Here is an 18,198-nt window from a genome sequence, read left to right as displayed (position 1 = left end):
CGTAATAGGCGAAGCCCGTCATATTATGGTTTCGAAACATCACCTCCAGTATCAGGCATCCTACCACCACCTAAACGACCGCGACGAGCGGATGATGTCGAAAATTTTGCACCACCTGTCACAGTTGTCGAATCGGTGCAACAAATCTTGGAAACCCAACCCGAAGAGCAAAACGTGTCACCCCAGATTGGTTCTGTCTCGCCTCCCGCGGTACGAAATGTACCTTTGCTAGAGACGGACACCCCGACATTGGCTAGAACAATGACTGCTCTTGATGCAGAGGAACAAGATTTTGAAAATGAAGATTGGACCTTGTAAAACTCGAAAACTGAAAAGACATTTTACATTGTATTAATCATCGTATTTTTAGTTATGATAACCAGCAAATATATTGATATGATCTATTTAACCGGGGACCTTGTATTAATTTGTAAATATTGTTATTAATAATTATATCTGAAAAATGGTATATTACAATTTTTCTTCTTGCTGTGAAGGGTATGTGATACCTGGTGATATATTTATTCATTTATTTAATTGTTGCAGTAAAATTTATTTGATGCCTTTAAATTAGTTCAATTACTTTCACCTTACTTTCACATTCACTAACTTTGTTCAATTTGTTTATCATATGATTTCATTCCACTGTCTGATAGTTTCCCGTTTCGTGATCAGACATGTCTGATCACGTATTCACGTTGTGCCCAAGTGGCTCCAATTTGTTAAATTCATTCTTCCTAATTTATGCAACTCAATTCAGTTTGCAAAACAGTCTCTTGTTCTCCCGCTCCGCAAGTAAGCGAAACAAAATTAAAAGTAGAACTCGCTCCGCGAATAGCTCATAAACATTCCGTCTGCATACTCGCACCGCGAATCACCACAGCAAAATAAAAAAGTACAACACAAGTGCTCTTTCATATCACCTCTGATTAAAATTTCGCTCTACGATCAGATGCTTTTGTCTAAATTGACATTTTTTCAATGAAAAATTTCATGATATGGAGAAAGAAAAATTGCACTCAAATTGGTCTCGGACCACCCGGGTCGAGGTGTCACCGCCATTCAACAAAAATTATGAAAGATAAGCGATGAATGCGGTGAAATTACATAAATCAGGCGGTGAATGCGGTGAAAAAAACTTCATCGCCTGGTAGCAGTGAAGTTACATAATTTCATCGCTTAATTAAGCGGTGAAATTACTTAAATTCACCGCTTTGAAAAAAAGTGTCCAGATTATGTGAGATAAGTCGTGAATGCGATTAAATTGCAAAAATTCACCGCTTAACTTAGTGGTTAACTTCCATAAATTCACCGCTAAGAAAAAGGTGTTAAAATTGTGTGATAACAGAAGTGAATGCGGTGAAATAACATAAATTCACCGCTTAGGAAATGCTTCGAATTGTCTTTTGTTCAACGAAGTTAAGATACATTTATTAAAAGACGCCCGGAAAATTTACCCACGAATAATCATACATCTTTTTGAAGCTTTTTTAAGCGGTGATTTTGTGTAATTTCACCACTAGTGTAAGCGTTGAACTTAGAAAAAATCACCACATTTCACCGCTAAAATTTGTATTTTCTTTAATCTTACAAAAGTTTAACGCGTATATTTTACAAAAAGTAGAGTGAGTTTGATTTAAATTCAAAACAAATCTGATAGCTTTTAGCGAGAAGTTGCGCAGTGGCAGAAGAAGTGGCTGACATTTAGGAGATGACAAGTTCGTGTCCGTGCAAGGACGGTAACTTGTAGTAAGGGGTCATAAGTTGTGAATTTTTGTAAGTTCACCGCTTACTGTAGCGGTGAACTTACATAATTTCACCGCATTCACCGCATTTCACCGTAAAAAAGTTTCGAAATTTGCGATGAAAAAACCAATTTTTCACCGCTTATCTTACACATTTTTCCGATTTTTTCTCGACCCGGGCAGAACCACTTGTGTGCTAAATCTTCTATGACCACGTTCAATAGCAGTCCAATTGGTCTCTGATCAGACTCACTTGCACTCTGTATCGTCTCCGATCAGACCTAAGTGCGCTCTAATCTGATCTTAAACAGACTATTTTTTGATTTCGACTCCATACAGACACTGTCATTTTAAACGCCTAATTCACAGGTCTTGTCTCTTTCGTCTCCTGCTTCAGCCTGGTTTTCAAGGATTTTCAACAGAGGAATTTCTTTTATCCCAAAAAACTTAAGTAGTAAATCTCAGTTGTTGCTTGCAGTTTGAAAAATTTATGTTTGAAAAAAGTTGGTGAAATTTGACTGAACAGTTCATACTTCATAACGAGAGTGGTTCTTTCTATTAAGTTGACAGTAAAAAGAACTAAAACAAATGCAGGTTTTAGTTTCTGATAATTTATCATTCTTATTGGATCAATTTCATGAAAACAGATGACTATTGCATGCCAATGTTTTTGTTATTTCTCGTATGTTTTTGGGTTTCTGTTGAATCAGAGTGGACAGCGTTAAAAAATGAAATCGCGAAAATCCTATTAGCAAAAATAACTATCAACTGAAAAAAATAAAGAGTAGGTGGTTTTATTCTTGCCCAAAATTATTGAGCCTCAGTTAATTCTATTCATGGTCATTTTGTAATTTTGGAACCTTAGTAGAGAATGTCGTAACAGCATATAAAAGGAATTAAAGACTTCCCGTGAAGGCCTAGCATAACTAAATTCCTCAAATTTTTATTTAATAAAAGGAGCAAATTTAGAGACGCATGCAACGCAAATTTGGTGATCGTCGAATCAATTTCGACAAGGTCAAGATTGTGCAAATCTGCATTGGGATAGATTTGGGAAACATTATTTGCCAAATCTGAAAAATCGTCAAAAAAATCGATGCACGGCAAACGAAAACCTCGAAAAAGGCGAACGCGCTTGGATGGTCGAAGACAGTGACAACGCGGCTATTATAAACTGGCTCAAGTTACGGAGACCATTGACACGTCTCATGATGTGGTTCAATCAGTGATAATTTGGACAAAAGACGAATTTTAAAAGAGAGCAGTAGTGAAATTTGCTCCTGCGCTACCAAATAGGACAGCTGTTTTCGAAATGGAAAACAGGGTCGGGGATGTGGAGGCCGAGCATAACTAATATCCGCAAACTTTTATTTTATTGAAGGAGCAAAAATTTAGAGACGCATGCATCGCAAATTTGATTCACTATATGCCGACACATTTCGTTCATAGGTATAAAAACACGTAGTACGCTTTATCTTAATATAGATTAATACGTCAGTTCTACATCGAAATGCTGACATGTGTTTTGAATATTCTATGAATAGTTTACTTGTTTAACCACAAACTCTTGACGTTAATTTTGCATGGAAAAAGTGAAGTTTCGGAGTTATGTCGCCATAGTTTGGTTAACCGAATCAATGGTTGAGAATTGACATGTACAACAAAAAAATAGAGGACTATAGATAGAACTGAAACCAGCACAAGAGAGGAGCGAAAACCTAGTGTTTTGATTTATAAATTGATATAAAATGTGGGTTTTCACGATCTCCTTTGAGCATCAAATTGCTGTGTCTTGCTAGCGTGAATTTTGTAGTTTCTCTTACCATCGTCTTTTATTATTGAAAATTTAGGTAACTTGAGATGATTGATATCAAAGTGACTTGAAACTTCCTTTTCTTTGACAGACGAAAGATTTATGATCAGTTCAATAAAAGTAACAAGCGGTGTAATATAGATTTACAGTTGACAGATTTGAGTTTTCCGAATCAAAAACCCAGATGCTACTTTGTCTGTATGGCTTTGGCCCCAGTGACTACCGAAAGACGTCTGTTTGACTAATAATTCAAGCCCGCTTATGGCAAAAGATGAATTCTCTTCTCTGAATTACGTTCTGTTCTGAAACCGACTGTTGCCTTTTAGATTTGTTTATAAATATAAACAGTGAGCATCCTACCGTTTAAGTTTTTGTCTGAGTTAGTAATTAAAACTCAGAAAACTTATTTGAATAATTGATAGGAATTTGTTGAGTAGTTCAAGAAAATAATATTACTTTTCAGCAAAACTGAGCGAGTCGTTATTTGGACCAAAAAACAAAGTTTAATGCAACGGTAATCTAAAGTATAGCGGTTATAATTTTTCAAAAGCGAATTGCACAACTTAGTACCTCGGCATCGTATAAACCACTTAAAATGAACTGGTCGGTATAAAAATTTCCTGTTCATTGATTGGAGAGCAGCGGATTTACCTCTGCTGTACAGCAGAAAGACTGTTGGACTATCTTGAAGCGCCCTAATTCTGTTTGACTAGCGTTCTTGAAAGATCTATAAGATAGAAAAAGTAAATCATAATGAACCAAAGGCCTATAAGTTCGAATTTTTTTTCAAATCATTAATACAAGCTAGTTATTATGACTATCAGATTAATATGGTATTTAATGAAAGCAATGAGCGTCATGCTATGCAACTTTTAATTCAAAAACCCAAACTAAATAGTATCCGACTTTTTCGAAAAAATTGGGGAAACATGTTTTTCTTTTAAACTTATTTTTTAAAGTTTTTTAAGCGATCTAACACGATTAATGGTTCTTAATAATGGGTGGGCAATTCTATTTTAACTACCCTCCCCGGGTTGAAATCGAATGGTTAACTCGTAAGAACTTGCAGGTTTCCTGCAAGTTTTTACAAGGCGATGCATAGCCTTGCAAGTTTATCTTCCAAAAACTCCCAAGTTCTTGCAAATTAACCAATCAACGTAAAGTTCTCACAAGTTAACCATTCGGCCTAAAACATTTGTGTCCACATAAGTTCTTAAAAGATAATCTTTCTGTCGCTATTGTATTAAAATGGAAACGATGAAACTTCACAAGATGGGAATGTAAACAGATGTTTACGACAAATAATGAAGATTCTGGAAACTTGCGAACAGAAATCATAAACTTTTTCAAATGTATTTGATAAAGAGGTTTAAACAAATTATTGGGAGGAAATTCTGCCGTATGAAGAAGAAAATTCATTCGAATTCGAAGGAGAGCAGAGACTTACAAAAAAATTTTTGAAAAAGTTGTCGGGAAGAAGCTTATTGAGATGTCCTATATGTTAATCTAATTGCAAAAGGACCTCATGAGTTAATAAAATTGATAAAATTGATGAGGAACCATTTTGTCAACCTAATTCGCATCAGATTTTGTTATCCAAATTGAGCAACTAACTCCCTCGCTCTTTCTATGGTAAATGACAGGATGTTATATTGTACTAACCAATGAGAATTGAGCTCGACGGGAACGAACTATCAAGAAACAAGTTAACCATCTTACAATTTCCTACAAGTTAACCATTCGGTCTCGACCCGGGTCAAATTGAAATTTTGTATTAACTATGTTCAATGCTGAAGGAAAAGTAACCAATTTTGTGGTACAAGTTAAACTAACCATAATCTTGTTGCGATACCAAAATTTTTTGAAATTTTTTTGAAAGATAAGCACTCAAGGGGAAAACCGATTACCCTTTTATGGAAAAAAATATATTAAAAACAACATTTTTAACAATTGTTTTTGACTTCAGTTTTAGACTTCAATTGTTTTAGACAGTCAGGGTAGGTGGATGGGAATGCGAAGGTCCCAGTTGTCTCTCAGTTTCATCGGAGGAATGGCCTGTCTACTCCTCAAAGTCATCCACTCTTGGTACAAGAAAAACAAACAAATCAACAAGAACAAACAAAACAACATTAGCAGCATTGAAAATGATCAAGACATTCTTTTGCAAAAGACTGGCTAGGTGAAACTAGCGAAAAGTGACAAATTGATTAGCTGGAGGACTCAAAAAGACCAACAAAGCTTTATACGGAGGAAAAAATTAATACCTCAGACCAACCAACTTAAAAATCGACGGATTCACTCTTCCCCCTCAAAAATTTGACGCGAGGCTCATTATGCTTCCTCCCGACTTTTTCCTCTGATCGGATCTGTTTTACCCGAGGGCAATCTTTTGTTTCCATAAATCTATGTGAACAACCTAGAGCATGATTTTACACTGATATAGGTTATACAACCTTAACACGATCTTTTCTCCCCCCCCCCACCTCACCGATGTTTTTATATCACCCCATCCCTGTAATTAGGAACTGCGTGTTGTTTTTGTTGTGGTAATGTAGCATATTATTATGTAGGAAAACAGCAGATAAGCATGAGGCGGCGTAGAAGTTATATTCCCACTGAGCTCGGGGAGGAGGTAGAGACCTCGGGGGGGGGGGGGGGGGGGATGGAAGGGGGGATGGAGGGGAGGGGATGGGAGGGGGGATGGAGGGGGGGGGGGGATGAGAGGCCTGAGAACCCACCCCTCTCCCCCCACCCCCGAACAAAAAATCGTGAACAAACTCTGTTTTCTTAACCTTGTCTGAGCAAACCATGGCGAGGTTTTTACATAGATTATGAATTATGCAGCCTTTAATTAAAACGACCAATAGTATAAAATTTTTTGAAGTAAAAAATTTATTACAGATGGCCGCATACTAACGTGGTGAGGGGGAGGTGGGTTGATTAAACATTTCCAATTCTACATCTACCTCTGGATTAAAATTTCTGATCGGTTAAATTTGTACATTTCTGACTTTTAGCATTATCGCTTTCCAGGTCGAGGTGTCACCGCTAAAAATTGCTAAAAGATGTAAGATTTGCGGTGAATTTGAGTAAAAAATTAAGATTTGCGCTCAATGCGATGAATGCGGTGACAAAAAATATTTAAGCAGTGAATTTTTTTTCACCGCTACCAGCAGAATGCGGTGAAAAAATAATCACCGCTAAAATCGCAAACCTTACAAACATTCACCGCCGAATTCAAACGCTTAAACGCTTATCTTAAATTCACAAGAATTATGAATTAAGTAAGTGACAGATGGCGCAGTGGAATAACAAGAAGGTGAGTGGTTCGAACCCGTGTACGGTCGTTTTTTTGCAAGAAACCCGGCGAATTCGGTGAAAAAAAATTTACCGCCAAAAACCGCAAATCCTACTGAAATTCACCGCTTTCACCGCATTCAACGCTAAAAGATGGGGGAGCTTTGCGGTGAAAAAATTTTTTTCACCGCTATTCACCGCTAATCTTACATTATTTTTTGAAAATACCTCGACCCGGGTTATTAAGCCTAATTTTTTATAGCATACATTTTTAATCAGATTCTGTAAACCTGTTATTTAGATAGAAACGATATTATTTTGATATAGATGGATTATGTTGAAGTTGATATATTTGATAATCTATTTTTTAGTATATTACAGATTAACTTTGTGTAGATTTCTTAAGTAGAAATTCCACCTTTATTTCTGCGATAGAGTCAGGCATATTAGGAGTACCTTTCTTAAAAAAACTAATTGACAGTCAATTTTGCAACCCTAGTCGGAGTAGAAGTCTGGCAGATTTTTTCAAGACGATGCATCTTCTGGCAGAATTTTTTGCCACATTCCTACAAGATAACCTATATTCCTCAAGATAAGAGAATAGGGAAAGACTTCGAATTAAAATTTGAGGCAGCAATTTTCTTTGAATGGTGTCCTTAACTGCAAAGAATTAAAAAAAATCAGAAGGTTCTGAAATTTTTTCTAGTGAAAACATTTTGAAAGAAATCATTATGAAGAAAACCTGAGACCTAATGTTAAATTTGGAAAAAATAATCTGTATAGATTTTAAAAATAACAAAAGTACCTGAAACTCCATTCATCCTGAAACGCGAAAATAGTGAGATATTAGAATGGCTGCACGACAAAAAATTTTTTGCCTTATAACATTAATGAGGCTCGGTAATGCGCGTTATTTCAGGAATTTTGAAACAATTTCGAGAGCTTTGAAAACGGAAACGTTATCTTCAGCATTTGAATTTCCAAGACTTTCCAATGTAGGTTTCAGTAGAACAGTCGTAAATCAATTCAGACAAATTTTTTTTAACTTGTACTTGTAAATTCTGCCATTATTTTTTGTCGTAACGCTATATATAATATGAGGTAATAACGCCTACATATAATGATCAAAAATTTCAAGGGCAGGTAGCTGAAAAACTCACAAAATTAGTTAGTTGTCACAAAACCATTGAGCACTAAAACACGTCTTTAGTTTCCGGTTCATTTCTAAGAATTGTTGATATATGAATGCTTTTACTTTCATTTGTGAAGACAAAAAAAGGTAAGAAAAAATTGATATGCAAAAAATGATAAAACAAAGATTGACGATCGTTCAAAATTCTAAAAATAATGAAACTGTAATTGCGGAAAAGTAACAATAAACTATGCTATACCATAGGGAAAAATGATTTGTTTGAGACGCACTTTTAAGTTTTTCCAACAGATATGGTCGGAAAATTTGAATGAAATAATTTTTTATCTATGTTATTTAGTTTGTTGGTCATATATCTTTGAAGCAAATCCAAATTCTTGTCTAATCAATTTGTCAACGCTGAAAAATGAGCAATCGAGAAAACGAAAAAAAGAAACATTATATTTATCTGAACAGTTTTAACCATTAGTTATAATCATTCCTTCTGCTCAGTTGCTCAGATTTTTACTACCTTCCATCTAAAACAAATATCTTATCAACACTCTTTAGCAGCTAAAGTGTAGAACTTAAAAGATATCTGACAGTTTTGTGTGTTTTTAGATTTTAACGGATTTCTACAGAGATTGCATAATCTTTTTAAACAGTCAATGTACAATTGGACGTTCCTAATCCAACGGTTAAATATTCAATGGAAGATCACAATCTTCATACACAAAAACAACAAGTGATTTGGAACTACAAGTCGTTCTAAATGAAACAGTGAAACTACTCAGGTCAGTAAAATGCCACAACCTCTTGGTGTTTTCTCCTTGTTGAGACAAAAACTTGCAAAACTATCAAATTACGGGTTTCAGATCTCTTTATTTTAAAACTTTATTTGCACTTCGTTTAAAAATTTAACCCACAATCTCTCGTTCCGTAGACGTTTGTCCTTCCAGACTGTTGAAAGTTATACTTTTGCACCGTTAATATTCGCTTGAAAGAAACGAATTTCAAGCAAGAAAGCGAGCAAAACATACATAGGAGACTTGCATTTACAATTGCACAGTACTGATTTACACTTGGAGTTCGGTACGAGTAAAATTGTTTTCATGTCACTTTTTTAACAAATATGGACGAAAATGGCGTAAAATGCCTGAAACTAGCAGGACTGCATTGTAGCCAATGCATATTAATTCATGTTCGTGTGTAATTATATTCTGAAAGAGTTACATAATAAAAGCAAAAACTCTTTAAACAGTCTATTTGCAACATAGATTTCCCTAATCTAAGTGTTTAATTTTCAATGGAGGTTCACACATTTTTATAGAAAAAATATCATTCAAAATTATAAGATTTTAAAAACAAAGACAGAGAAAACAATTCACGTTATGTGCCACAGATTTTCGTTAGCGGGTTTTCCTTTATGAGACATTATTTTCTAAAATTATCGGGTTGCGGGTTTAAGGTCGTCATAAAGCATTGTATGACTTATCTGTGAAAATTTGACAGCTACCGGAACCAGTGGCTGAGGTTACAAAAACTGAAACCTGTCCAGAACTGAAAGGTGGTCTGCAGCGTACAAACGTTTTGGCAGTCTAAGCATTTTTTGAAATAAATTAGTAGGAACCAGATTGAAGTGTAATTACAGTTCACCTTGCTGGATGGCGGCATCCCAAACAGCCTCCTTTGCAATTGGATGAAATTTAGCATTCAGTTTTCGGGGCAATTATTGTTGCAAAAATGAACAAAAAAGAATGAAATGGCTTGGGTTTTTATCCTGAAATCTTCATAAAGTATGGTTAAGTATATAAAAACTTGAAAAAAAGGTTTAGCAGAACAAATCCCAATATGTTCAGGAAATTGTGTTTGTCCAATTACAAATAAAAATAATTGTTCCTACCTACTTCAATGGGAGAGGAACTATATGCTCAACTGAGCTTTTTTCTTCAGTCAGTTTTTGGCCGATTATGTATTCATCGTAGAGAGTTGTGAGTAGTATCATTAGAAAGCTTTTCAAGCGCAGAATCTCAAATTACAAGAAGTTTTTAAAAATTTTGTTTTTTATAATATTGGTTTTAAAGTTTTTTTAACATTGGGCTAACTTCCGTTGTTTAGATCACATTTGTGGTATATAAGTACTATGTATTTGTGCCAAATTAACTTAACCTCTAGAAGACCTGATCGCATAATATTGCTTCCACTGATAAAACTGTGACTGTTTTATTTCATATCAATTCATTTCTATAAGAATAGAAATATCATATTCATATCAATTTCCGCAAGTCTTTAAAATCTCATTTAAAAAGTCATAATTTTTTTAAAACTTCATAATCAAAATTTTCTTCTTATCCCTGAATTAACACTACAGTTATTTGCACTTCGATTGTTATTCAGCGTAGCTCAATTGGATGTGCGCCTAGAAACCACTATGTTTACTAAAACTGTATTCGTAAAGTGAATCCAATAATTTTAGGACCAAAATAATCTAGGAAACGCGTATCAAATCAAAACGTGGCATGGTAAGCAAACATAGACATAGGGAAATGCCCTGTTGTTATGAACATTTTTCGGGAAAAGCTGCATTAGAACCACCTCTAAGGTGGAAAAATTGCCGCTCTCATCTTGAGCTTGTAATTCCTCAGTGAGATGGAATTGCGTTAGAAATTCTTTCGTCAATTCTACTTGCTACAGTGACGTCACCATCGGAACCCACAAACGAGGCTAAGTTATAGAGTCGAATTTCTCACTCAAAAACAGACAGAGTGATGCAAAGCGAACAAGCTGAAAACAACTTGGAAGAACAGATGTCAAAACATTCTTTTAAGAAGATTTTTTTGTAGTGGATTTCTTTTTGGTGATAAAACCTGAAAAGTATAGCGTGTCCCATAAAATTGAAATAAGCGAACGTTTCAAGAGCCCCAGGTTAGAGTTCAGAGGTCAAAGTTCAAATGTAAAACATGTAGAAAAAAATTGATGAATGAAAACTTAATGGAGAAAGCGTTGACATTCAAATGAGCACATCGATGCTCAATTGCACGTTTTTGGCGTTTTTCGAACGTTCGCTTATTTCAACTTTATGGGACAGAATATAAGTGACCAAAATTTTTCGTGTCTGATGTTCATTAGTTTGGGTATGGAACGCCGTCGAGTATTTTTTCAAAATTTTCACCAATTAACCTTGATGAGACCCCTACCAAAGATCTTTGGCATCTACTCAAAAAAACGTTTGTTAAAGGTGGAAATACAACCTTTGCTGGATACTTATTCCTCACCCGCAAACAACAAAAACGAACGCATCGAGAAGTTCTATGATAAATTCAAGGAGCTTTTTGAAAACTGCAATTTAGGAGATAGAAAAAGCTAATTGGATTGTCTAGACTTTGGTTTACTATTATAATACGGACACTACCAAAGTCTACTAAAAAAAGTGTTTCTATTCTTCATTTTTTTCATAGAAAAAAATGTGGGGTCAATAACAGAAGAATTATCAACAGTTGTTATTGTTATAATGTGGAAGCTGAGACCGATCCCCAAGATACAGAAGCAGAAATAATGCAAGATTATCATAAATAAGTTTGCACACTAGAATCCATTTATTCGCATAATTATAATAGAGTAGCAACTATAACAACTGTTGATAATTCTTCTCCGATGCAACCCGAAAACTTTCCTGTGACAATATGGAGAAAAGAAACAACTTTTTTTGTAGATTTTGCAATTTTCAGAAAGCTCCTTGAACAACTGTTTGAGTAGATTTTGTAGTGTCCGTATAATATTTAACCAAACACAACTACCGGTATGATAAAACTTTATTCTGGATAGATGTCGCAAAGGAAAAATATTTTAAAACGTTTTTCAGTTAAACAGTTTAAATCATTGGCATTATTCGAACTTCGGTAAAACAACAACTTGATCGCCAATTCAATTAAAAAAACAGTTCAAGCAGACGGACACCTCTCATTATCGTTGAAAATATCGTTTCAAAATTAACAGTATCCCTACAATAATTCAAAACTCTCCCATCTTTAAAAAAAGGTAGATCAAAAATTAAATACCCTCAAAGGACTAATGGCTTCAGATTTTTCAGGACTCATCCTATCGGTAGATCAAAATTATGTATTGTTCGGACTGCATTTCTCAGAACGAATACACCGAGTGGTCACAAAAGAAGTCGGGTACCAGCTATTTAAAAAGATAGAGTAAGTGCGGAATTGGGAAGACTTGTGCCTCAACGTCACACCAAAATTTCTCCAATACTTCACATCAAAACCATATTTTTCCGATTGTATTACCTGTTAAGACAGATAAATCGGTCAATATAGCACTTTGACTGAAATTATTTAAACAAAGGTGTGCGAAAAACAAAAAAAAACCGCCAAATTGAAAAATTATTCGATTCCATTTTACGAAGTTTGAGAATTTCACCGCTCGAAAGTGAATTGTTTTTAACAACACTGTTTTTGCGATAGGTGGTTAGTCAAATTAAATTTCACTGGAAAACGTCACGTAATGGCAACTTTAACATTATCTGTGGAGTTTTTGATCTGACAGACATATCCTCAGAGTTCCAGATACTGTTTCCTTATGAAATTGTAAAAGTTAACAAAGGCTCTCAGGAAGTTCGCCTCGAATATTTTTTAATGCCAAGGTAAAATTTGGGGAAAACAATTTTGCAAAATCAAACATTAATTGGCTGGTATACAGATTTTTGCAAACAATTATAGCCCAAGTTTAATCAAAAACGTCAGCAACTGTGGAAACTAAAGCTCCAAAAGTACTTAAAAAATTACGCTCATTTTTGGGAAGTATTCATCGTGTCAGCATTTCTCCTGAATTTCTCCTAATTTAGCTCAACTTTGTCACCCACTTCGTCCACTACATAAGAAAAAATAAAATTTCTTCTGAACGACATTCTCATCAAACTTATTGTAAATAAACTCAACAGAGAAAAGGCGAACGCAAGAGAAAACGCTCATTTTAATTTTGATTCAGAAATGTGAAATACTTCAAGAGGTTTTTAGTTGCGGAATCAGAGCAGAAAAACCGCAATCGAATTATGCACTGGGTATTTGAAAGCCTCCAAAGGGTCTACACTGAGTCATTTGTTGTTAACGCTTTATTGATATTTATATTAATTGAAATAATAAAAGGCTAGTAACCAGAATAAACTTTTTCGTTTGAGTTGAATTGTGAAGTAAAAGATATGGAATGTTTTTGTTTACAGTTCGAAGTAATTTGTGATCGTAACGATAAGAACTATCGGCCGTCCAATCTAGTTAAAATTTAACTTTGACACTATTCACTTCGTCAACTTCTTTTAAAATTCTCCAAAAGTTTTTTACCGATAAAATTTCCCGCTGGAGGACTCTAAAAGTTCTACGTTGGTCCTATAATTTTACTGCTGTAAGTACATATATCAAAATTAAACCAACAAAAAACAATTTTTGAAAATAATTACTTTGAATTTGAATTGCAATATCAAGAACATTTTGTTTGAATAATAATATTTGTAATAAAAAAGTAAAAAAATGATTTCTGATCATAACGATGCGTACCATTGGCAGTTCTATGTACTTCGAAAAACAATTTTCCTATTTCCTCAATGGAAATGTTGTACTTTCACAATCCTTAAAGGTCAGCCAAAAAGTGCCGTTGAAAGTAACCAAATCAGCAAACTTGTCTATTATGATGTTTGTAAATGAACTGAAAGAACAATTATAATTCATGACAATAAACTCTTTGTGTTTTACGTGTAGTATTTATTAGGTGAAATAAAATTGAATATTGATCTTTAGAATTCGGAATGACTTCGGAATAGTAATAAAAATTGCCATTGGTGGTTCTAAATACCTTAAAACTATATTTGAAATTACCCAGATTTCAAGTTCATGTCTCTTGATAATACCTAAGATTCTAACGCTTTACCTTGGATCTTTTGATAATAATGCTGAAAATTAATGCATGAAAAATTAAACGTCAAATATTAATTTACGAAATAATATTTTTTGCTTTGAGATACGCTACCAAGTAAAACTGATATGAATGTTTCATACATACATTTCAGATTTCAGAACGTTTTGTGATCGTAACGATGACTGCACTTGTTGGCAAAACTATGTCCCCTAAATTTAATTTTGGTTTTTCCAGTTTTTATTTTTGTTTGTTTAAACTCCCCAAAAGGGTCAAGCAAAGGGTACCAACGAAATTTCCCAGAGGTCCAACCCTGGATCATATAATTTTATTGATGAAACAAACTGGGTGCTACGATGTTCATGTTGGATGTATTTTCAAAAAAAAAGAAGGTGCCAGAGATTTCAATATATATTTTTTCGTTTTAGAACTTTATCATGTTAAGTTATTTGGAGTAGTGTTGTTTACCGTTTAAAGCTAGTTGTGGCTGTAAAAAAGAGTGCCATTGACAGTTCTCCGTACTTTTCAACACAAATTGAAGTTCTTCCACTTTCCTATGTTTTTTGAAAGTCTTCAAAGTGTCAAACAAAAAATTCAAAATTTCTCAACTTTGGTTCTGTGATACTAAAACTGCACGCATATTTACAAACAAAGAAAAACCGAAGGACACTTTAGCAAAAAACTAATCTTCAATTAATTGCAAAATCAAGTAAAATTAGTTTGATTATTTTTTTTACATTTCAAAAATTTCAAAAAGTCCTCTAATTGTAAAGATGTAAGCCACTGTCTGTTGTATTTCAAATTATTGACCATTATAAGTCCCCAAACGTTGAACCAAAAAGAGTGCCTTTGAAATTACGGAAAAAGACAACCTTGAGTCTTGTGATATCAATGCTGTATGTAAAGATTTAAAAATAGTGACCGCAAAAGAATTAAGTTCTTTTGCAATTAGATCCACTATTTGAATGAAAATAACTTGAATGTTCTTAATACATGTTCTTAATCAAAAATTAACGTCTCAGCGAGATATGAAAAGAAATGAAAATTCTACTTGCTGTGTGTTTTGCTTTATTGTTTGAGACCACTGATCTGCAAATGTCTCATGACCATCGTCGGGCAATGTGATTAGTTATCTACGCGATTAAGCAAAGTAGATAATCGGAGCCAACGAATTGAGCGTCCTCGACCATTTGTGATCTCATAAGAAGTGGTATTTGGCTCTCAGTTTGTTACTTTATCTTTGCTAGTTGTTTTCGCCTATTAAATAAAAACCCTCCTAATTTTATTGGATCCTAATTAAATTAAAATGCTTGCCAATACTGCAACCAAACATTAATTCTTTGTAAAAAGAAAAAAAATAGAGCCGCTAAAACTAACGAGAAAAAAATTTAAAAACTATTGATCAAATTATGAAGTGACAACCTCAAAAAAATCTGGTCAGGAAACGCTGCAACAAAAATATAAAGCCTCCAAAAAGTCACTTTGGGTCCTACGACAATAACGTTGTTCGCATGTGTGTAAGACATGTAAGACCAAAACATAAGTTTTGAAGGAAAATGCTTCCACTGAATAACAATAAAAATTAATATTTTATTGAACGTTATTTACTCCTCAAAATGATTTGCGATCTCGTATTGCGTACTGCCTTGGCACCTCTACATAAATTTAACATCAATTTGATCTTCTTCAGTTGCGAAATTTTTTTCAGCTGCGAAGTTCTTAAAAGTTAAATCTAATGGTCCCTTTGCAAGTTTCCAAATGGTCAACCTTAGATCCTGTGATATACGGATGTGTGCAAATCAATGGAACTTGAAAATTATCAAAAAAAAAAACATTTTTGAGTTTAGTTGTACTATCAGGTAAACTAATTTGGACGTTCTTATATACTGTTGAGAACGATTTGTGATACTAAAACTGACAGGAGTGTTTGGCAGATCAGAGTACTTTGAATTTCAATTTGATTTTTTCTATTTCAAATTTTCTGTTGAAAATCACTCGAGCGTCAACAAATTGACACCCTTGAAAGTCCCTGAAGGTTCATGTTTGGTTCATACGTTGTTATTTTTCTTTGTACTCGTATAGCATACAAAAAAAGGCAAACAAATATAATTTTAAACGTCTCGCTGGAAGAACACGTTTTTTTTAATATACCTCAAATTTTTCAGGATTAGTTAACTTAGAATGCAAAAAGTGATAGAATAGATTTTCGCTTTTTGAGCAAGAGCCCATTTCTTGTGCAGCAAAACCGTTTCTAGTTTTAATTTTTTTTTGTTGCATGCAGATGAGCTGTGAGATTTGCTTAAAATTCTTCTATTTTTTACTTTTTTCAAAGTATCTCTTGCAGCTTGTTATACCAAATAAATAATTAGTATTGTTTTTGTGATCTTAAAGTTACTTCTTTTTAGTGAAAAAAGTGTTCTGATAAGTTTGGCCCTCCTTTGTTCCCCTCTGTAGCCAGCCAAGACGATTAGTCTCAGTAAAGACATTCATAAAATCAAGCATAATAGATCTCGGTAGCTATTCTAGCGTATGTTTTTTGTATTTGAAGATTTTTTAATCAAAATTAGTAATCTTTTATTTTTTTCTTCACTCAATTGGCTCTTTTGTCCTTTAGCTACAAAATATCAGTTATGACAGCATTCGTGAGCTTTATAATGAGGGTAGTACATAATAATTAGCTAAAAAATTTAAGTCGGTCGGACAACATTTGCTTCAAAGAAATTTTTTTTTTGTAATTTTGGTTGTTTTTTGGTATATTCCGTTGTCACATCTTTTCAGTCATTTTATTCGCAAATTAAGGCCTTTTGTGCAGTGAGTTCTCTGGTCATTTGCGAGATTATTACGTTTGAGCACATGTGTCTAGTTCACTCCCAGAAATGACATACTCATTTTCAGATTGTCTTTAAGTTTTTTCGAGAAGATAAGTTTGATTGATTGTTTGACAATCAGTTCAAAGGTTATGAGAGAGCAGCTAATAGAAGGAGCAAAAAGTTATACATATTTTTAATCAAAATCTAAGGTCTCAGCGAAATATGAGGAGAATGGAAAATGCTACTTGCTGTGTGTTTTAGTTTATTGTTTGAGACCACTGATCTGCAAATGTCTCATGACCATCGTCGGGCCATGTGATTAGTTATCTACGCGATTAAGCGAAAGAGATGATCGGAGCTAACAAATTGAGCTTCCTCGACCATTTGTGATTCATAAATGAAGTGGTCTCTGACTCTCAGTTTTTTTTTACTTCTTTTGGTAGTTTCTTTCCCCAAGAATATAATAAAGCTCTTGCTTTTTTGGGACCTCGATTAATTTTGAAATGCTTGTAAATAATGCCAACCAAACATTAATTTTATTTAAAATGCAAAAATAGAGCCACCTAATCTATTGAGAGTGAAATAATCTATTGATCAAAAATGAGTATCACAAAAAACATTGAAGTCACAACCTCAAAAAAATCTGGACAATAAACGTAATAATAGAAAAAGAAAATCTCCAAAAAAGTCACTTTGGGTCCTACGACATTAAGGCCGTATGCATATGTATATAGTGTAAATTGTGTCTTCTGGTACTCCTAATGTACAAGTTTTTAACTATTTCTTTTGTATTTAGTGTAATTTGTGTCTTCTGGTACTCCTACTGTACAAGTTTTTAACTATTTCTTTTGTATTTAGTTGCAGTATCAACAAAATAGAAATAAGATGAAGTTTTTAAAGTATCGCTGCAGGAATAAATTGTTTTCATGGTGCTTTCAACTAAAGGTGCAATTGTGTGTTTGCCCGGTTTGAGACCGAATTGTTAACTTGTAAGAACTTGCAAGTTTCTTGCAAAAGATTGTTAACTTGCATGAACTTGTAAGTCGAATGGTTAACATGTAGGAAAACTTGCAAGTCCATGCATCGCCTTGTAAGAACTTGCAAGACAATCGCAATTTATTACAATTTAACTATTCAATTTCGACTCGGGTGAACAGGTTTTCGGTTATAGAGCAGGTCTTTTTGTCATGTGCAGCAAAACGACTTTTGCACTTGATGTTGTATTTTTCATTGTTTCAGCAGTATCAATTTCCTGTTGAAAATCACTCAAAGGTCAACAAACGGACACCCTTAAAATTCGGCTAGAGGTTAACTTTGTTTTCTATGATGTTAATGCTCTTTGTATTCCTATAGCGAATAAAAATACAAACAGCAAAATCCGGAAGTTTTTTTGCAGTTAAATGCATTATCAAATAAAAATAATTTTTAACATCTCGCTGGAAGAGTAAATTAATTTATATACCTGTAATTTTTTCAGGATGAGTTTATTTA

General features: G+C 34.0%; 1 protein-coding gene across 1 annotated transcript in view; it reads left to right on the top strand.

The window, feature by feature from the left end:
- LOC142345136 (uncharacterized) overlaps positions 1–6,076 on the top strand; it is a 37,504-nt gene extending 31,428 nt beyond the window's left edge. The window contains exon 5 of the mRNA XM_075397223.1: positions 5,547–6,076. Within this exon, the coding sequence (XP_075253338.1) occupies positions 5,547–5,737 (191 nt within the window). The 3' untranslated portion in view covers positions 5,738–6,076. The remainder of the gene's footprint in view (positions 1–5,546) is intronic.
- Positions 6,077–18,198: the final 12,122 nt, after the last annotated feature.

This window comes from Convolutriloba macropyga, chromosome 8, assembly GCF_964194025.1.
Source record: "Convolutriloba macropyga chromosome 8, txConMacr16.3, whole genome shotgun sequence".
Classification (NCBI taxonomy): domain Eukaryota; kingdom Metazoa; phylum Xenacoelomorpha; order Acoela; family Convolutidae; genus Convolutriloba; species Convolutriloba macropyga.
Note: the sequence above shows the minus strand (reverse complement) of the source record. Positions and strands in the feature narration are given on the sequence as shown.